General features: G+C 40.5%; 1 protein-coding gene across 2 annotated transcripts in view; it reads right to left on the bottom strand.

Annotated features, from left to right (window-relative positions):
* Positions 1 to 6,134: 6,134 nt before the first annotated feature.
* KCNIP3 (potassium voltage-gated channel interacting protein 3) overlaps positions 6,135 to 22,753 on the bottom strand; it is a 156,708-nt gene continuing 140,089 nt past the window's right edge. For both annotated transcript variants that reach the window (XM_063445569.1, XM_063445570.1), the window contains 4 exons: positions 22,528 to 22,635; positions 8,194 to 8,298; positions 8,048 to 8,110; positions 6,135 to 7,948 (listed from right to left, as the gene is read on the bottom strand). In XM_063445569.1, coding sequence (XP_063301639.1) covers positions 7,901 to 7,948; positions 8,048 to 8,110; positions 8,194 to 8,298; positions 22,528 to 22,635 — 324 coding nt within the window. In that variant the 3' untranslated portion in view covers positions 6,135 to 7,900. The remainder of the gene's footprint in view (positions 7,949 to 8,047; positions 8,111 to 8,193; positions 8,299 to 22,527; positions 22,636 to 22,753) is intronic.

Below are 22,753 nucleotides of genomic sequence, written 5' to 3' on the forward strand. Positions count from 1 at the left end.
GCTCTAGCACAGTTTGAAACGCATCTAAATCTTTATTTAAACACTGCACAATAACAGAAAACGAGCAGTGAGCTGGAGGGATGGTAGTACTGCTACAGAGAATGTTCAACGCGCAATGTAGTGCTCTGTCATTCAGAAGGGAATGGGTAGATATATAACTACTAGTCTGCATTGCGTTTGTAACAAGGGAGCAGTGTTAATCACAACACCCAATCAAAGTTCAGAATATCTGCTGTGGAACATGGAATTCAGGGATGTGAGCTGCAGCCTCTCATGAAACTTTGGGGGTTAAAATAGAAGTATAGGTATTGGAATGTTGGTACAGTACTTCAGGAGGCAGGCAGCAGGTGAGAATTATATAAGATCTTTGCCATATTTTTACACGTGTCCCTATTTAATGTTCCTCTTTTCTGGGAACTCCATATTGTTGGTGTGTCTGAATGTATAACACAGTAATACTCACAGTAGTGTCTATTTAAACTACAATAAATGGGTTCAGAAATGTGTCTGTGTAAATAAGATACATTGTTCTTGTAAATAATCTTTTTAATTGCATACATTTAATTTTTCAGAACAGCCTCACCTTGGCCACACCCCCACTTACATCCCTAAAATTAAAGTGTTCCGCTTTGTCTATTTGAAATGTTGGGAAGTAGGCGTTTGCTAGCCCAATTTAGGTTGGTTTATGGTGCCATTTTCAATTAAAAGTTAACTTACTTTAGACATTTTATCTCCTGCTCTGTAAATTGAATTTTAAATGGACACCATAGTCACCAAAACAACTTTAGCTTAATTACGCAGTTTTTGTGTATAGCTCACGCCCCTGCAGTCTCACTGCTTATTTATCTGCTATTTAGGAGTTAAATCACGTTTGTTTCTGTTTATGCAGCCCTGGTCACATCTACTCTGGCTGTGACTGACAGAGTCTGCATAGGGGGGGGGGAAAGCTTTTACAAGATGTTGGCTTGTTTAGAAGTTTACATCTCCTGTTCTGTCAATTAATCCCACACAGTGTAGGCTCCTACAGGGCATAGGCTAACAATGCAGAAGATCAGAAATTCTAAATTAAATAGAATGTGCAATAAATAAAGTTAAAAACATTAGATCTCTCTTTACAGGAAGTGTTTAAGAAGGCTCTGTAAGTCACAGTCAGAAAGTTATGAATAGGGATGTAAAAACAAAGTGATTTAATTTCTAAATGGCACAGAATTGAGCAGTAAGACCGAAAATGCTTAATTAAGCTAAAGTTTTTTTGGTGTCCTTTTAATCACACACAAGAGGTTCATGTAGAGTTAAATAAACTATCAATAGAGCAGGAGATGCAAATTTCTAAATTAAACAAACAGTGCAATAAAGGAATTTGAAACATTAGAGCTCTCTTTACAGCAAGTGGTCACAAAGGCTGTGCAAGTCACATGCTAGGGCTGAAGAGATTTATCTCCTAAAAGGCAGATAATTGAGCAGTGAGACAGCAGGGACATGATCTATACACCAAAACTGCTTCATTAGGCTAAAGTTGTTTTGATGCCCTTTAAGTGTCCCTTTAATAAAACTGATAGTATAACGCAGGGGTAGGCAACCGTTTAACATCACGGTGCCAATACCACTATTTGACTTCCCATGGCATGCCAACCCTTTTTATTTTCAAGTGTGTGTGTTGCTAAATTCTGCTTGGGTTATATATGCATTCTGCAATTGATTTTTATGGTTGTATTTGTGTGTGTGTGGGCTGTGTTATATTGTGCATTTAAACAAACAGATTGCCATGTTGTGTGTGATACATATGTATGTGGGCTCTGTATCATGCTGTGTTTGGGGTGCTGCTTGTGGTATTGTGTATTGTTATGTGCAAGTGTGGGTGCTGCGTGAGTATTGCTTATGAGAATGAATGTACGTGTCTTGTCAGCTGTGTTATGTTAGTGGGTGTAGCATGTGTTTGCATGTGGGCTGTTAATGTGTGTGGCTTATTCTGCAGTTGTGTGTGGCTTCAGGAACAGGTCAAGGGCAATGGCTTCTGTGGGCTGGTCTCCTCCACTGTAAATTATTTTTCACTAGCACTGTGAGGAAGTGATCTATGAAACTCCTCCAAGCACTGCAATACGTAAATTGAGGACTGCCCCTCATAAGTTGCTGCAATCACTGCAGGTGCCGCACCTTGGCACAGGTAGTGATCTGAAATAGTCCCACTAAGACCCCTGATGGCCCAGCTCCAGGGGAAGTCCTAAGATATCTCCATCTGGTTTGGGCCTGACATTCTATCTATTGCCAGATGGACTGATTGCTAGTGTAAAAGGCCGGTTGTAAAACATTTAGATCGGTCATCTCCAGTTATCTCTAAGACTATCTAAAGCCCAGAGATTAATATCAAACAGCTCTTTGTTATACCCTTCAACAGATACATTAACTGTGAAGCTGTTAACTACATACACATATAAAATAAATTTTTGCCAAAATTAGTGTTGCAGATGTTTTTCCTCTTCCAAGCACCGAAGACTGCTTGCAGCTACTCTATTTAGCTTTGCCAAACTTGAGTTCTGATTGGATGTTGGAATTGTGTATTCAGACCCCATTTAGAATAAATACAATCACATTAAAAAGTACATGAAGATTTAAAACATGCACTACATAACTCGGCATCCCAAGCCTTCAAAGGAACTTAGTTAAAGGACCACTTTAGTGCCAGGAAAACAAACTAGTTTTCCTGGCACTATAGGGATATTAGGTCCCCCCCACCCTCAGCCACTTACCTTAACCTAGCGCCGAGCTCCCTCGGCGCTGGGGAACTCTCCTCCTCCTGCCGACGTCAGCCCTGCATGCGCGGCAAGAGCCACACACATTCAAACCACCCATAGGAAAGCATCACGCAATGCTTTCCACAGTGAGAAGACGCTGGACGTCCATAGGAAAGCATTGCTTTCCTATGGACGTCCAGCGTCTTCTCACTGTGATTTTCACACTAGAGGCTGGATTAACCCTCAGTGAAACATAGTTTCTATAAAAATGCTATGTTTACAGCTGCAGGGTTAAAACTAGAGGGACCTGGCACACAGGACGATAGGGACATCAGGGCGAAGCTTACTTTAACCAAATACAGTGTTTTATGAATACATTATTTTTTGGTTGGAATTATCCCTTAAAATGGATTAAACAGCGGCCCGGCGTGCTTCCGCCTGCCGGGCGCCCCAACGGGCACAGTACCCCCACCTCCCACTACCTCCCCCCCCCCCCCTCACCCGTAACTCCCAACCTACCCTATCCTACCCCCTTTCAGTACGACTGATCAGTACCGCAGAGGGCTTGACATACCAGACAAGTACGACTACCTCAACTGGGTAGAATAATGCACTACGACGCAAAAGGCGATTAGTAACTGTGTTAGTATACAGAGCACTACCTCGCAAACACAGACACTCCACGCCCACCAGCAGATTGCCAGACCCAAATAAAGTTAACTGGTAAACGTGATACGAAATGTGGTACAGAACTTTAATAACCATGTTAATAGACACTTAGTTTTATTTTTTCTTTTATGGTATGTTTCATTTTGATACTTGGGCTACCAACGCCCGGACTATGGAAAACCAGCGCCGAGCGGCATAACCCTTTATACTCATGTATAATGACACGATATACATCATGTTAAAACACTGTATTACATGTACATGAAAGACCCCTGCGTGGGTCATCTACTGTATTTTTTGATGCCGTTACGGATGCTGGAACAAAAATAAAGAATTAAAAAAAAAAAAAATGGATTAAACAGAGATCTGGCTGAGGAGGTCAGCTTTGCAAAACTAGAGTTGCTGCTGGATTCTAGCACTGAAAACAATCAAGCACAGTACACTAAAAATAAATGTATAGAAGAATGGTAGATAATATATATGTAACACGTGATCATCTCCATGTTAAAAAAAATAATATCCTCACCCTATCAAAATCACAAAATTTTACATAAAATGTTTAGTTAACAAGTAGTATAAATGTATTCAAAAATAATATATATAAAATAAAATGTCTAATAAATGTTTTGCATCAAGGACAGGCCTTGCTTCACAGTAAGTGATTCTGTAAGTGTAGAATTTTTTTACATTTTTTTTTTTACCTCTCCTTATCAATAAATAAAGACAACATTTTGAGTTCAGTGCATTTTCTCTTTATTTTAATAAAATATACAGTGACTGACCATCAGGTGGTGACACACAGACACATCCTGTAGTAGTGTGGTGAGTGCATATAAGAGAAACTCCTTACAACATGCATCCATTCCTATACATGCCCTCTGTGGGTCTAGTGCAAATTTCCTGAAGCTGTGTGGTTTGGAATTTGGTACTGGAGCCTGTCAGATCAAACACACTAACATGAAACGTAATATAATTTATTATATAACTCAACTGCTTCTAAAATAAAAAAATAAAAAATGAAAGGTATAAAGGGCTATAAGGGGAGATACATGCTATACTGACATACTGGGAACATAATGGAATTACCCCAGAGGTCTGAATTTGAAATCTGATTACTGAGTCTCGTGGACAGATTCTTAAACCCTGAGTGGATTGGTATTAATCTGGGACCTCGGTGCCAAGCTCATTTTGTGGGTTTCAAAACACATTTCTGAAAAGTCCTGCTATCTTCCAATTTACTCAGATTAGTCTCCTGTGTGGAACACTTGGCCTGCATCCAGCTCTTTGGAGCAATAGGAAAACACACAGATACAAACAGGCAATGTGGTGGAATTACATGAAGCAACAGGACTTATAGGTAACATTTATTTAGAACGCTTTACAGATTTGGAAATCCGATTTCTCTTTTTGATTAAAAGATATGATATATAGATCTGAATTAATATGAAAAGATTTAGAAAGAACGACACATCTATCACTTTATATTATCTCACTGTGTAGGCAAAGTTATGGAATAGTCATTTGGATCAACAGATAATAAAATTACAGAGAACAATAAATGAGTTAAATATGTTGAAATAGAAAAGGTTTAAAATAGGCATTGCCACTTGCTTTAGACTATTTTACTGTGTATTATCCCAATAAACATTATTCAAGTGCATTTGTGTTTGTTTGTTTTTACAATCCGCAAGCAGGTTTGGATATGACACATAGTTCAGTTTTCTGATGCGTGTTTATGTGCACCACGGTGTTCAAATTTTACTTTTTTTTTTTTTTTTATGATTCTTAATTTTGCAAGTTGTAACAAAATGATAAGATTGGCACATTTTGACATTGTCTAGATGAGCCCATGTAGTTTGTGGGAAACCAGTGTAATGTAAAGGAAATCCCATTGAGTAATCCTTACGTATGCTTGTACATAAATTTGGATGGTGGTGGGGGGATGGGGGAGTGTTGTCAAACTTACAATTGCAAGCACAAAGGAAGCATTCTGAGGATGAAACTACAAGATATACAACATGATTGGCCACACATTCAAACGGAGACATGGGCATAATGCTTAAGGATTTCCGAATACAGCCAGGGATGTTAACACTGATTTATATTCCATGTAGACGTTTGTCATTTAGATGCATGTATTTTTGTTAATACAATATGTTCTATTGTGTCTTGTCGTTATCGGTTTATTTTAAAGAATCCTTTCCCAAAGAATAGAATAAAAGTCCAGATAGATTTCAACAGAAATGTATTTGTGATTTACTGCAGTTTGTCTTATATGAGAGAGGAATCATAGAAATTAAAGGTGAACTTGCATTAAATGCCCTTGGATGTGCTAGTTAACAATTTCTTTCACCAAAGTGTGTACCAGGCAATGTATTGGCCCAGGGTCGATTGAGGTTGAAATGTTGCTTGGATCACACTCCAGTGTCTTAAAATATTCATAGATAACGTTGACTGTTGTTGTGGGTCTGTTACTATTTATGCTGACTTTTGGGACTTGAGACACCACTACCAGTGTTCACTGACGGAATGCTGACCTTTCATGTTTGCTTTAGGTGACTTTTAGAAGGTAGTTAAAATGTCACAAGGAAATTTTATTAATCTAAATATAAAAAAATAGAACCTTTAAAAAAGCACTTGTAATAGATACTTTTATATACTGGATTAAAAAGCTTATAGATTTAGTCAATATGATAATACATTATTTTTTTTTTTACAAAGTTGCAGATGTTCCCCTCTGAATGTCATTATTTTGCAGCAAATTCCCTGGATGTTCCTTCTCCACTGACATTCTCTCCATTGGCATTTTATGTGAGAGCAGTTCTATGAGCTTTTATGGAGTTCCTATAAACTACTGCACAGCAGGGGTTTATGAGAAAAAAAGGCAGAAGCCGCATGCATGTTCAACATACTGGTTGGTATTTCATTATAAAAGGATGAATAGAAATCTTTATATTTTGTTTGCAAACACCATTGTCTGTAGTGCCCTTTTATGTGACAATAGTAAAAAAAAACAAAAAAACAAATTTTTACAAACAATCCTAATAATAATAATCATCATCATAATGAAATGTTATTATAGAAGTAAGAAATCTAATGAGAGGGATTATTTATCTGTACCAGGCTCCATTGTACTGATCCATCACACTGGCCACCCCATGCCTTGATTTAGATTTGTGCTTTGATAAAAAGACTGTAAGGTAAACATGTCACCCTTATCCTATAGCCAATAACTAACCAATACTAACAGGTGTTTCCAGGAGTAGTGAAAAATTGCATTTTTGCAGAGCAGGAAGTATTAACAAAAGGTATGTCTTCTGACAAAAGTTACAGTGAGCAATCAATATACACACTTTATCCTCTCCATCAAAATCAGATTAAAGTATATGTGTCATCGCTAACAAAGGACCCCAAGCTCTTTGAACTTCTTTCATTGTCCCATTTTAAATTATAGATAGATTTGAAACACAATCTCATAATGAATGCTAAAATTTGTTTGTTTAAGGCATTCCCTTACTTCATTCTCCTTTATATTTTTAATGGTGACCTGGCATCTTCTTATAAGTTGCTGAAGTGAGCATAAACCATTTATTTTTACAAAGAGAAACCTGATCTACATTAAGCCTGGGCTTTCTCAAGAAATTGTCTTTTGAAGGTCATCTACAAAGACATTTCCTGTTTATGTGCAAAAGAATAGAACAAAGAATACAAATTCAGATCTTGATTAGAATGAACATCCCAGGTCATTGAAATAAAAAGGCTATATCATTCTTAGAATTATGCTTTAAAATGAGACAATAAAAGTCATGGTTTGAGGGCTTGGGGCCCTGTAGAACATAATTAACATCCAACAAATTACACAAGGAAGACTTGACTCGGTCTAATGGAAGCATTGTGTCCTGCACCTTATCTCATATATACCATTGCCGGTGCATTTGGTATGGTATGCATTGCTGTGTCCACAGCAAGTAGACGTAATTTCAATTTCAATTCTAAATTATGAGAACACCACTTTAAGGAGAATTTTGGCAGGTCTATGGGAACAGCATACCATGGACTTCTATGTACAGTGTACATACAGGCCCATGGCACATACACATACATACATACCTACACAGTTTCAACCACAGTGGGCTCAATGGCACCTCTTTTATTCAGCTCCCTCCTCAAATATGCTCTCATGTTGAGGCTTCAGGCAAGAGCAGTGTTCTGTAAAAATCCCTGATTAAGAATCCTGGCTCTTGCAGAGATATATGTGCTTTGTTCTTTATTATAATAGTATAAAACTGTCCTTATAAAGGTGAGTTTATGGTGACAAGAAGGGGTCAGTGCAAACAGGCAGGCAGTAAGTAGGATCCTCTGTTCCCTGGGAGAGTTATTACAACACCATCCATCATTTGTGACACCAGGAAAGCATGGTGGCGGTGATCTGAGTGTGGGGATATGCATTTGGATGGGTCCTTTCTAGTGCTGGCATGGGTGGAGTGTCTCATTCTCTTCTAGATGACATTCTCAAACAGCTGCATTGACTTCATGATATTTTCATCCTGAAGAAGGGAAAAAAACAAAAAAAAATTTTTGACACAACTGCTGTAAAGTAAAACCCCCCACCCCCCAAACTTAATACTTAGAAAATGTACCATTACCTTTTGACAGGTTTCCAAAAATTCATCAATGGTAACCACCCCATCATGATTCCTATCCATCTTCTGAAATAAGGAATGGAGTTAAAAAGTTGGGATAGGGAAGACTGTTGGTTAAAATCTATGTGCAATGCATTTAGTTTACTTACCTGGAAAAACCTCTCCACATGCTCTATAGGGGCATCATCCCTTAACATAGGGTAGGTATAACGTCCCATCATATCATAGATGGATTTCATTATCGCCAACATCTCCTGAAATGAATGTATAAATAGCATTAATGAAACCTATGCAGAGTACAAACATTGCATTTTGCAAAAATGGCATAGCAGCTCTATTACATATTTTTCATTGAAGATGTTTAGGGTTCCCTGCTAAAGTATTTGCAATGTTTTTTTTTTTTTAATTGAAACTCCAGGCTGGAAGTTTGCAGAAACAAATTTAAAAACAAACCACATCGTTTATGCATACACACGCAGCAGTAGAACGCCTATACCCATACCAAGAAGACGTTTCACTAATAAGGAGAATACATTTATTTTGGGGAGGGTATGGTACTTAAAACCAGACGATTAGCCATCTCCTGGTCCAGATACCTTGAGCGGAGTTGGTGCAGTGTCCATGCTGTGTGTCATGGTTTTCTTGAATATGTATTCCTGTCAGTGGTGGAACTAACAAGGAGATTGCCCTAGTGCAAGAATTTTTGTTTTGCTCCATCCAATAGCAAGGGTGGCCAAAAGGCTGGTCCCCATTGTCGTACAACTCCCACAATGCACTGCAGCTTGGAATCTACCATTTGTCCATCCATGCAGGGTATTATTTAGCACTGAGCGGTGTTTGTGTGTTTAAATGTAAGTTTGCTTTTGTATGGAGTATGTTTGTGTGAATGTAGGGATGTATTTCTGTACTGTTGGCATTTAAATGCAGTTATGTTTTATGTACTGTTGCTATTTGAAAACAACGGTGCACTTGTGTGTAGTTTGAATGTAGGTGTCTGCTTGTATGGCGTTTGAATGCAGGGGTGTTTTAAAATATAATGTTGGTATTTTAATACAGAGGTATGTTTGTATGTAGTGTTGACGTTTGAATGCTGAGATGTATGCACATATACACTGCAAAACACACACTGACAAACATGCATATACAAAGATACAAATAGAGAAGTAGACCTGGTGGGTCAGAAAAAATTGGGCGCCCCCTAGTGGAAATCCATGCATATATACAGAGGATAAAACATAACCTTTAATGAATGCTGTATAAAAAAGGTATAATGTACCTACAATAGGATCGCAAATCAGCGAAAAAAGAAACTAAAAATGAAAAAAAGGGAGGTTATAATTCAGAGAACACGTTGGATGGGGTAAAGTATCCTAAAATAGGTTCCCTGAAGGATACTTGAATAGTCCCCCCAACGTGTAAATTGAAACCAAAAAACCGGGATCAAAGAGGGTGAACAGAGTAGCAAAAAACTAGCATACTCGGGAGGGAACTGTAGCAACAGGAAATAACAGAACAAGGTCAGTATACCATGTAATTGAACACTGCGCAGATAGTGGCGCCGAAACACGTGTCAGGCAGGCAGGGAGGTTATCCGGTGACACTGTTCTCGGCAATGATCAGTTAGCAACTTAGGTGATTCTACGAGTTACACTAGATGTCTGGAATTTGAGCTAGTCGCATTAGAGGCAGAAGGAGGGTAGGGACGACTGGGTATGGGTGGGGAATTCTGTTCAGCACAGTTTGCTCTCTCTCCCACAAGTTCTATTCCCCTGGCCCCCTGAGGCTATGCTCCAGTAATCAGATCGCTGTTTCAGCAACATTGTATATATCCTGGACAGTGTTCAATTACATGGTATACTGACCTCGTTCTGTTATTTCCTGTTGCTACAGTTCCCTCCCGAGAATGCTAGTTTTTTGCTACTCTGTTCACCCTCTTTGATCCCGTTTTTTTGGTTTCAATTTATGGGTGCTGACTGTAGGGTTCCATATAGTGTAATTGCATCGAGTTACCAGTGCACTTGAGAGATATTATACACGTTGGGGGGACTATTCAAGTATCCTTCAGGGAACCTATTTTAGGATACTTTACCCCATCCAACGTGTTCTCTGAATTATAACCTCCCTTTTTTTCATTTTTAGTTTCTTTTTTCGCTTATTTGCGATCATATTGTAGGTTCATTATACCTTTTTTATACAGCATTCATTAAAGGTTATGTTTTATCCTCTGTATATATGCATGGATTTCCACTAGGGGGCGCCCAATTTTTTCTGACCCACCAGGTCTACTTCTCTATTTTCATACATTTGTGTAAGGGTTACCCCCTGGTCTGGTCGCCCCCGGACACACATGAAGTTGTTTCCTCTTGTTGGGAACCCAACTCATTCTTCCTCACCTACAAAGATACAAACACTAAGATACATAGAGACACATGCAAATACTGACGCATTTGAAAATACATACATATACACAGACACAATAACACACATGTAGATACACAGACACAATGAGACAAATACAGATACACAGAAACCTGCATCTACAGACACAAATATACACACAATAACACACATGCAGATACACACTGACAAACATTCAGAAACACAGATACAAGAACTGATATACATACAGATACTGACACACATGCAGATACATATAGATACAAACACTGACACACGAAGATACACAAAAAGACACACTGCAACACATACAGAAACACACATTGATTCACAAAGCCAATGCTACACTCTAAGACAAACATACAGATACACAAAAACACACAATGACACATGCAGATACAGACCCACACTGACACAAGTGCAGATACACAGACACAAGGATGCACACACTGACACATGCAGATACAGACACACGTACAGATATGCAGACACAAATATACACAGACAAACACTGACATAAATACAGATACAAACAATGACACACAAGCAGATACACACATACAGATACACAGGTACAAACACTGACATAAATACAGATACATAGACACAGATACAAACACTGCCATAAATACAGATACACAGACACTGATACAAACACTGACATAAATACAGATACATAGACACAGATACAAACACTGCCATAAATACAGATACACAGACACTGATACAAACACTGACATAAATACAGATACATAGACACAGATACAAACACTGCCATAAATACAGATACACAGACACTGATACAAACACTGACATAAATACAGATACATAGACACAGATACAAACACTGCCATAAATACAGATACACAGACACTGATACAAACACTGACACACATGTAGATACACAGGTATAAACATACTGACACACATGCAGATACACAGACACAAATACATATACACAGACCCAGATGCACACATTGACGAACATATGTATATAAAAGTATACAAGAAGACGCTTCTTATGGATCAAGTACTGATAATAGAAGTGAGGTCCCCAAAACCTAATTTTGTAACTGATATACAAAGTGCTTCCCCAAACAAACACAGAGTGACACATATAAATATAACAAGATATCGGTGTACATAGAGTCACCAGTATTAAAGTGTATGGTATAAAAACACAGAAAATACAACCACATCACTAGAATCCACTGGGATATCACAGAATACCTAAAACAAAATTAAAACAACATAGTGTGTACTGTATAAAAATATAAAACGTGGGGGGGCGGGGCCTGACAGCCAAAATGGCCGGACGTGCTCTCTAAGAGCTCTTGCACTGGAGGGCACAAAAACGACAATCCTGGCAAATCCAACCATGCCAACAGCCTACAGTATCCAGAAAACGATAGAGAACCACACGAGGAACAAAACGGTACCGGTCATGCACTACAACGATACACGAGCACATGAACCGGCCATGCGGCCTATACTGCAGCGGAACCCGAAGCCTGGGGGAGGCGGCCGATCGACCAGCAAGGGACCCGCTCGCAAGCGAGAATTGCAAGATGCCCAGCTACCCCCCCCTCTGGACCGGCGGGGGATATCCCGGTCCATGCTGGGGGTGCCCAACCCCGCAAAGCTACGCAAACAAGCAACAAAGACGGCGGTGAAACGAAACTGCCAGGGCCCAGGCAAGATGGCGCACACCCGTCTGAAGCCACCCAAGCATACCTTAAACTTCTTCGACCAATTCTGCGCGAGCCTTTGGACGAAGCTCAGTGCCAACGGTCATGCCTTCCGGCGAGCGAGGAGACTGGCAGCGGCATGGATTCGCCCAGCAACCCGGCGACACCTGTGTGGATCCCCGCCAGGCACCGCTAGGGCGGCCTCCCGATGGCATCGACAAACACGAGGGCGGGAAAGGGCAACATGTCCCGCGGGCGACAGCGTTCACTCCCGCTCACACCGGGGCGAGACCAGCCAGCATGCCCAAGCTGTCAACCGCACGGAGACTTCCGACCTCCACGCTAACCTCACCAGCCCCCGAACCCCAGCCTGCGACAACAAGACTCACCAGAACGGCGAACATCACCCAGGGACCTCGGGAAGGGCCCGACGAGAGGAACGATCACAAGCCTTAACCACTGGGGCGCTGGAACCCGAGCAGCCCCGCCAAGGCAGCCGTTCAGGATGCGACCAAACAAGGAGCTGTACGCCCACAGCACTCCGGAGAATACTTCCCAAAGAGTCCATACTGCCCTGCAAGCAGATGACCAAAGCAGCTCCCAGTCATGGACACAGCAAGTATCCACTACTGAGGCCTGACACAGGCATAGGCTGACAATCTCCCTAAAGGCAATCCATAGCCCCCATCTGGCTTGCATTGTTTGCTTTTATTTTTACTACAAGTTTTTTTTTTTTCTTTTCCAGTCACTCTGGCGATATTAAGTAACCTGCCCCACGTATTGCCACCTGGTGGACTCTTGCCTCATGTATCTGAGGATGTGGTGACACATCTTGTTTATTTTTATCACCAGCTTAAAATCTCTGCTCCATGATTCATAATTCTTAACGTTTATTATACCTTGTCTGTTATCACTACAACCTTACCTACTGTTGGTAACCATATTGTTATTACTTAAATACAAAGTTATGTTTAGTTCACATGTTCCCACCTCAGATGACTAGACAAGAATGTACCCTGCAACATGTTAGCTTACACATTAAACCTGTAATGATAAGACCGTCAACCTACACAGATCTCAAGTAGCCCACTGTGACAAAGGTAGTTATAACATATCCCTATAAATAAATTTATTTTTTAAATTTGAGTCCTTGACCTGCATCCACTTTTCCTGCTAACAAGAAGAGCAGTGCCCTCTTAAAGGCACATTGTCCATTTAACTGAGAGCCCAGTTCGGATTGGCTCATTTAAAGGTGAGCAAGTTTCTGTATTTGTTCAGATCCATTTTTTGTGTTGAGGATAATACACTAGGACTTTGGTCCATTGTCCTTCTTTCTCCCTTTCTCTGAGGATCGATATACAGCCATTGAAGAAGCTTGGTATTTGCTTTAAAATACCCCTGCGCCTATGATTTGAGCCTATCTCTTTCAGGCTCTGTACCATGTGAGTTTGTTATCATACGACTCTTCTCTCCTTATCCACCTAGTCCAGATATACTACACCATTATTTCCATTATATCTCATTCCCTTTAGATTTTTCTACAATTACATCCCTTTATAAAAGGGTGAGTTGATATATTTTTTAGCGCTCCACTGGGTCCTGTTTGTTGTGACCTTTCCACTCTCATCACCCCACTGTTTTGCATGTTATTGTGTTAAGGTTTGGAGGTACCTTCACGTGTGTTGAGCTGCTTAGTCACACTAGATTCTTCATTTTATCATTGTTTGAGCGCCTCTATAGCACGGTTTTTTTGTTACCATTTTCTATTGTTTAAATTACCTCCGTACCTGTGCAGGCTGCTAATTGTAAAATGTCGCTATTTGAAAACAGAAATAGATGCAGTAAAAATATTGATGCTCTATTTAACGATGAAGAACATGATACTATCAATATCAATCAATCTAAGAAAATACAACTACAAGATTGTAGATTTATGTTAGAAAAATCATTAGGTAAAGAGATTAAGAATAAATGGGAAATAGCAACCCTTGAAAAATACAATAGAGAGAAAATCACACCAAGGGGACTAAGGTTTTCAAAAGATCCATCCTTTGACCAAGAGGAGGAAGATTTTATGACCGAATGGAATAACAAATTAGAAAGTTTTTCCTTCGGATTAATGGACTTAATCATTGAGAGGCGCCGATACAATCTGGCGAAATTAGATAAAAAAATTGATGAATTACAGAATTATCTAATTAATAACACGTCCTCAGAAGAATATACTTCTATTACAGAGGATATAAAAAATAATCTTGAAAAAATGGAGAAAGCCGTAATTGACACCAAAAAAAGAAAATATTTGAGGGACAAAAACGACTATGCCAACAATAGAGTTAGAACATATTCCAAATATAACCATAACAACATAAATGATTCCCGAATAACCAAACATCCCAAAGGGAATAATTTTGACAGGAATAGACCCTACCATTCCAACACCTATAAAGATTTTTCTGGTAGGAAAGATCTTAATAGGGATCGTCCTCTTCACAAAGAACTTCGAACAACAACTATAAATAGATCCAGATATAGACCAAGTGAGAACCACAGTTATGGTAGAAACAATCCCGTTTCTCCTAAAAATAAAAGGAATTATCACCCTAATGAAAGGGATATGTATAGAGAGAAAAAAACAGGTACATATTTTGATAAACATCGATCAAATTCTAGTAGACCTAAGAGGAAAGAGGATGAGAGTGTTCCTCTATACAACAGATTCTCACATTTAGATCGGTCACCAAGACAGGAGGATTTTTGGGAACTCCAAGAGAGGGAGAGGTACAAATGCTCCCCACTGGGAAAAAGGAGGAGATCCCTAGAGGAAGGGGAACTAGAGGAGGAGTATCTTTTCAAAAGAGGAAAAAGAGATTAAAAACAATTAATAATGGCATATTCAATCTTACAAATAGAGTGCTTTCCAAACCACAATTATCACTACTCGAAAAGGGCCTTAAATTTGCCCCGACTAGAACATTAGATAAATTCAGCACCTATTTGGACCTAAACAGGTTTAAGAGAAAAATGTGTCTAAAAAAGTTCTTTCATAAAAAACCATCACCAACATTCACGTCAAGTGAAATAAGTGATGAATTTGTACATACGGAACTGAAAGATAAATCTCATTTTTTTCCCAAGTTTTGCATCTCTGATGAGATGTCAACATTTGAAAAAATGGTTATGAGGGACATCAAACATATCAGACCCATTGGGAAAAATGAATATAACCTGACTTTTCAAGAGAGAAACAGTCTTAAGGATTTCAAAAATGACAGCACATTGGTCATTAAACCTGCCGACAAGGGAGGGGGGATTGTCCTTATCGAGAGGAGTGATTATATTGTAGAGTCCAATAGGTTACTCGAAGACACCACAACATACACTGTTCTTAATAGGGACCCTACCAGCGAAATTAAGGTCAGTTACACTAGACTGATAGATAAAGGCAAATTAGAGGGTATCTTGAATAAAAAGGAATCAGAGTTCCTTAATATTCACCATCCTAGGATCCCCGTTTTCTATTATTTGCCAAAGATCCATAAACATCTTACTAAGCCCCCAGGACGTCCCATCATTTCGGGGATTGGATCTATATCGAGCAGGCTTTCCCAGTACATTGATCAATGTATACAGCCCATAGTCAAGAAATGTAGAGGTTATCTGAAAGATACCATCAATGTTCTTCAGGTCCTTAAAGATGTAGTATGGGATGAAGATTGCTGGCTAGTCACAGCTGACGTTCATTCCTTGTATACCATCATACAGCACAACAAAGGATGCGAAGCAACCAGGTTTTTTCTTGAGAAATCTGAACTTTTTCCGCAATCCCAGATTGATTTCATTCTGGAAGGAATCAATTGGATACTTCATAACAACTACTTTTGGTTTAATGAGACATTTTATCTGCAGATCTGTGGAACGGCGATGGGCACCAGGTTTGCACCCAGCTACGCCAATTTATTTATGTCATACTGGGAACATCTGTTTATATTTGGCGACTGTAGGTGGGGTGCAAGCCTGGTGTCCTATCATCGTTACATAGATGATATTTTTTTCGTTTGGAAGGGCAGCAGTGAATCCCTTAACCTTTTCTTTTCATCTATTGAAGATAATGATTGGGGTATTAAGCTCACCAAAAACAGCAGTAAAAATAAAGTTGAATTTCTAGATCTCAATATCTTCATCGAGAATAACACCATCAAAACCAGTACCTTTTTTAAAAAGGTCGATGTAAATAGTTACATCGAGGGCAATAGTTGCCATTATTCACCCTGGCTCCTCAACGCACCGAAGGCACAACTTCTCAGAATACGACGTAATTGTACTGATTTTACTGTGTTTCACAATCAATCACAGAAAATCATGAAAGACTTCTCGGATAAAGGTTATAATAAACAGCTGCTAGATAATGCCTATAAGGAGATAAGTCTCAGAGAACGAGAATCTCTCTTACAATATAAAGTAAAACCAACAGCTTCTACAGATAGGGAATTGGCCTTCATTTGTGATTTCAATACACAGAGCCAACAAGTTAAAAAAGTAATTCAGAAACACTGGCCTATCCTTAAAAATGATGAGATATTAAATACCCTCCTACCTGAACAACCTAAGATTATCTATAGGGGGGTTTCCAACTTAAGGAACAGTCTCTCCAATAACAATTCAACTAGAGCCAATGTAATTTCAAACCCCTTTAAGGAGTCTAAAGGTTTCTATGGCTGTGGAGTTTGTGGGGCTTGCAGGAACACCAGCAATCCCAAAAGAGTAATTAGGGAATTTACGGACCCTAATAATCCCAAAAGGAATTATAAAATAAGGGACATCATTACTTGCCATACCAAGAGAGTAATATACATGCTGACGTGCCCGTGTGGACTCCTGTACATCGGGCGGACAATACGCCCTTTGCAGGTGAGAATACAAGAGCACGTCAGAAATATAAGAAATGGATTTGTAAAGCACAATGTATCATTTCACTTTAAAAATACACATAACAGTGACCCGAAAGGTATACAATTTATGGGAATCCAACAAGTAGTCACAGACTGGAGAGGTGATGACTTAGTGAGAAAAATGGGTAAAGCTGAGATGAAATGGATTTTTGATTTAGATACTTTACACCCTAAAGGTCTTAATCAAGACTTTGAGCTTTGTCATTTTTTATAGGTTTATTTTTTATTTACTTTTTCTGCCTTTCATCTCAGCTATCCCATGATCTCCACCATGATGGGTTGCTATGTTGTTCACTATATTTACTGTTGTAAGATGCATAACTACTATTGTATCTCTTTAGGACAATGACACTACTGAATATTTTTTGTAAATATTGTATATATACGACTATCTACTTGATTATCTGATGTGTGTGTAATTTTTTCATGATTTATACACGTATATTTCAATGGCAAGGAATTGAGTGTATATCCCTTTAAAGTGGGAGTGATGTTGGGCAGCTACTTGCACACCTAACATCTGATGCAATAGGTTACAATGGTAATCAATCCACACAGCAAAGAGATGTTGCTGTTTAACTGAGGGGAATCCATTATATTCCCTTTGCACATTCATTCATTTTGTGTCATTGTCTTATTGAGTATATACATGGAGTCAAGATGCAAACTGATCTCCTTTTTTCCTTTTTCTTTATGTTCATCTATGTTATGCTGAATACACTGATACAATGAGTGAGTTCGTGGCTTGCCAATGACTAATATGGCGGCCACGATCTAAACGGAAGTGACGTTGCGGTAAACGCGATACGTCACTTCCGGTATCACGAACTTACACAACAGCTGATGGTAATATCCCTCGTTGTGTTCGGAAAACCGGAAGACATCATTAACCAATTGAAAAGGACTCTTTGGGTATTTAAACCAGCAGGAAACTCAAGCAGGACACCGATTGAAAAAGCCTTTTGTACAAGGTGAAACGCGTCTCGGGAGAGGACTCATTTCTGCACCATTTATTTATGGGAGCTTTTTATTTGATTTTTATGTAAGTGTTTTACAATAAATTTATTTTTTAAATTTGAGTCCTTGACCTGCATCCACTTTTCCTGCTAACAAGAAGAGCAGTGCCCTCTTAAAGGCACATTGTCCATTTAACTGAGAGCCCAGTTCGGATTGGCTCATTTAAAGGTGAGCAAGTTTCTGTATTTGTTCAGATCCATTTTTTGTGTTGAGGATAATACACTAGGACTTTGGTCCATTGTCCTTCTTTCTCCCTTTCTCTGAGGATCGATATACAGCCATTGAAGAAGCTTGGTATTTGCTTTAAAATACCCCTGCGCCTATGATTTGAGCCTATCTCTTTCAGGCTCTGTACCATGTGAGTTTGTTATCATACGACTCTTCTCTCCTTATCCACCTAGTCCAGATATACTACACCATTATTTCCATTATATCTCATTCCCTTTAGATTTTTCTACAATTACATCCCTTTATAAAAGGGTGAGTTGATATATTTTTTAGCGCTCCACTGGGTCCTGTTTGTTGTGACCTTTCCACTCTCATCACCCCACTGTTTTGCATGTTATTGTGTTAAGGTTTGGAGGTACCTTCACGTGTGTTGAGCTGCTTAGTCACACTAGATTCTTCATTTTATCATTGTTTGAGCGCCTCTATAGCACGGTTTTTTTGTTACCATAACATATCCCTAGCCTGTAAAAGTCTCATTAACATGTAACTTCTTTTGTAGCTACATGCCTGTGAACTTACATGCACAACACAGGAGCCTACTCTCACTAGTACCAGTAAAGCCACACACTCACAGAGGGAATGCTGCCACACTAGCAAAGCACAAACCATGGTGACCACAATGCAGTATATCCCGCGAAATCATATAGAATCGCCCAAGCGAGCACCCGCATATCTGTAAACACCGCACTACAACATTGAGCGAGATCACTCTTAACATGCACACATTTACCATGAATGTCTTATAGCTTGTTATCTTCACACAAAAAAAAAAGCGCTGTTTAACCTGTCACGATCTGTAATGTATATGAAACTGCTTGCAGCAGCTGTCGTGGCGCTGCACGCTTACTGTCATTTCATGCGCAAATAAAATAAAGAATCATAAAAAATAAAAAAAAATAAAAAATAAAAAAATATAAAACGTGGGATATAAAAATAGGACTACCACTCACATGGCCCGAAACCGTCACAGTCTCTGTATTGCAGGCTCGAGGGTGCCAATACTGGCTACAGGGTCCACGTTATCACAACAGGAGACTGGACATCAGATGCTTGGCAAAATAAAAACTTTATTCCAGGATACATAAACTTTAAATGTTTTAAAAGAAAATATTGGATACTTCAAACTCAGGTGGGTGTGAAACCTACTGGTAAAGTCACACTTACCATCGAGATCAGTAATCCTCCTAGTAATTAGTACAAAATATAAATAGCAAACCCATTTCGGCTCCAAATGCCTTCTTTAAGTGCTGTAAAAGTCTCCTTTTGATTTTCCTTTTATATAAATATATATATATATATATATATATATATATATATATTTTTTTTTTTTTTAATTCTTTATTTTTGCAGTGCATATGTATAGTACAAGCAGTCAAGAGGTGCCCCAAAAGCAGTCCTCAAGCATTTCCCACGCTCAACATGCGGGGCACAAGATGAACAAGCACATTTTTATGTTAAAGACAATTGTAAGCAGTCGATTGTAAGAGCAGATTTAAAGTATATTTAGGCTGGGTCAGTGCGTTGACTTTGCTATTAATGGTCTAAGTATTGCTGTTACATAACATTTACCATGGAAACAGGCTAATACATTAAGATGATAACGTGACATTCTGGCTAAAGCTAAGTAAGTCGCATTATTAGATTTTAACCCTGTTGTATCGGGGCTGTCCAAGCCGCCCCAGCAGGGGGGGCCGCCAGCATGGTCCCGAGCTCTCACCGGCATAGGAGTCCCATCGCGTCCGACACCCGCTCTGCTGTATCTGTGCAGCCAGGATTGAGCATCCGTCTGAGCGGGTATCAGAGCACAGTCCTTCCCCTGTACTTAAGGTGGTTTGCTGAAGTCTCTCGGGTTGTAGCTGCAGAGTGGCGTGCGTGCCTCTCATGGTTATATCTGGAGGCTGGTGTCAGCAATAGTAGGGGGCTTGATGTCGGCTGCACAGGCTTTCCGGTCCTTGGGAGGAGGAGGTTGGCTGGTGCGCCGGCATTTCTCGCTTGGCTGCAGGCTCTGTGTTTTCGGGCGGGATCGTTTGCCGTGCGGTGTTGTGCCATCCCCTCACTGCAGCCGCTGTCGAGGTTGGTTGGTATGGCTATGGGGGTATGTGAGTGATGTCCCGCTTTCCTGTATGGCACGATCGGAGTGTGGGAGCCACGGTGACCGCTGTGAGTGTGGGGAGGGAGCTGGTCTCCCCCTCTTCCCCCGCACACATGGCGCCCGCCATCTTAGACGCAGATGTCGGGCCCCCGGCCCCGCCAGAGGCAGTTCGGCCAGGGCCGCAGGGTGTGGACCGGGATCACCCTCACCGGTCCAAAGGGGGGGGAACAGGGCTGGGTCCACTCGGATTGGCACCGCTGGCTGGGAGCTTTGTTCCAGGATAGTGTGGCAGCGGCCGTCTGCCCCACTCACCGCCAGAGAAGGCCTCTGTTGGGGCAATGGAAGTTTCTCCTCCAGGGGACTGAAGCCCGATAGGCCAGCCTCTCCCTGGATCCAGTGGTCCCTCTGTTTTGGGCACCCTTGCTGTCAGTCTATTTTCGAGTGTGAAGGCATGTTATTTTGGTAGTATTTTGCTTTCTTTAGTTAAATGTTGCAGGAGCTTCTCATGCTTGCGACCGTCCAGCTCGGTGGTCCAGCCCCGCCCCCCTTTTACATTTCTTAATGTGCTGTGCATCTGTGTCCAATCTTCCGGTAATTCTACTTCAGCAATTATGTAACCGGGGCTCTGACGTAATTTCCGTAACAAAACGTGGTTGGAACGCAGCGTTGACAGCTGGAACGCAGAGTCTATTTTAATTACTAAGGAGGTGGTAACTTCATGAGGATACTCAGTCTGCATTCCTTCTTATTGTCATTGAGCAAAACGGCTAACAAGTGTAATGTCCTTATAGTCCACTTATAACATAAGACATAATAATATAAAATAAAATACATAATTAAAACATGAACCCCTTAAGGACGCAGGACGTTTTAGGGGGGTGGCTCTAAACGCCACAGGATGGCATAGAACGTCCTGGGCGACCTTGCCGCACGTTGCCGGCGGCATTACCCCGCTGCAGTTCTCGGGCGGGCCCCCCTCAGGCAGCCCCCCCTGTTCCCAGTGACCGCGGACTGCAGACTCTGATCGCAGTGACAGGCTGCGATCGGTATTTACCATGTGTCAGCCGATTTTTTAAAATCGGTTGACACATGGAGCCGCTGCATTTTCCGCTGCAGATCGCAGTCGGGGGACATGCCTGGCCCCCCAGGCAGTCCCCTGCGGTCAGGGACTGCGATCTGCTCAGCGTGATCGCAGTGACAGGATGTCTCTGTGATCTGATCGCAGAGACAGCCTGTCACTGCGATCAGAGTTACTATGTGTCAGCCAATAGTAACTGCAGGCAGGATCCCCCTGCAGATCGTGGTGGGGGGCATGCCTGGCCACCCAGGCACTCACCCTGTGGCCAATTACCGCGATCTGCAGGAGGTGATCACAGTGACAGCCAGTCACTGTGATCACTGATCCTGTGTGTCAGCCAGTGATGTGAAATCACTGGCTGACACTGTCTCTGCCCCTCTCCTCCCCTCTTAACCCCTTAGGTTAAAAATAAAATAAATTACAGTTACAAATAAAATATACTTAGATCATATATATATATATATATATATATATTAAAGGGCCACAGCACACGACTACGCCCCTTAAGACACTTGCTCATTGGGTGGCCCTAAGTGCATGGTCCACCCTATGGGTCCCCTCAGCATGCGTTCCCAAGTGCAGCCGCACTGGCAGTAGTTCCGCCACTGTTTCCTATAAAGGGGAGTTTGAGACAGAGCAGTTAAGGCTAGGCAAGCACATAGTTTGAGGCACAGCAGAAGGAGATTGTTTGATGTAGCGAATATAAAAGAATAAATGTGGATGAGTAAAAAAGGGATGCTAGCAGAAATCAATTGCAGCAAGCTGTAATAATAACTGAATGAACAAAATTCAGAAAGATTCAAGTGAAAGTTGTAAAAGTGGAGTAATCAGCAGATAACCACATACGGCTACAAATTTACCTCATGATCTTTTATGGTCCTCCTACCATTCAGCTACTAAATGTTAGATTACTTCTATTCTGACTGAAAGTGACATTGATATTATCTGGCAAAATATATTAGGTTTAAGTCAAGTTTGGGAATTTAGGGCAGATTTAACCAAAGTATAAAGCTACAAGTCAATTTTCATACCTCCTTAGTGATATATCCATCCTTATTAATATCATACAGATTGAAAGCCCATTTTAACTTTTCATGGACAGTTCCTCGCAGAAGGATAGACAGGCCCACCACAAAGTCCTGAAATACACAGAAAGAAGACACAGAATTGTGAGCTCAATCATGCACATTCTTCATTGGTTTATAACTATTACTGTGCAGTTCTTCTAATACAGCAATTCATGTAGGATTAGGAAGC

Source organism: Pelobates fuscus, chromosome 3, assembly GCF_036172605.1.
Source record: "Pelobates fuscus isolate aPelFus1 chromosome 3, aPelFus1.pri, whole genome shotgun sequence".
Classification (NCBI taxonomy): Eukaryota; Metazoa; Chordata; class Amphibia; order Anura; family Pelobatidae; genus Pelobates; species Pelobates fuscus.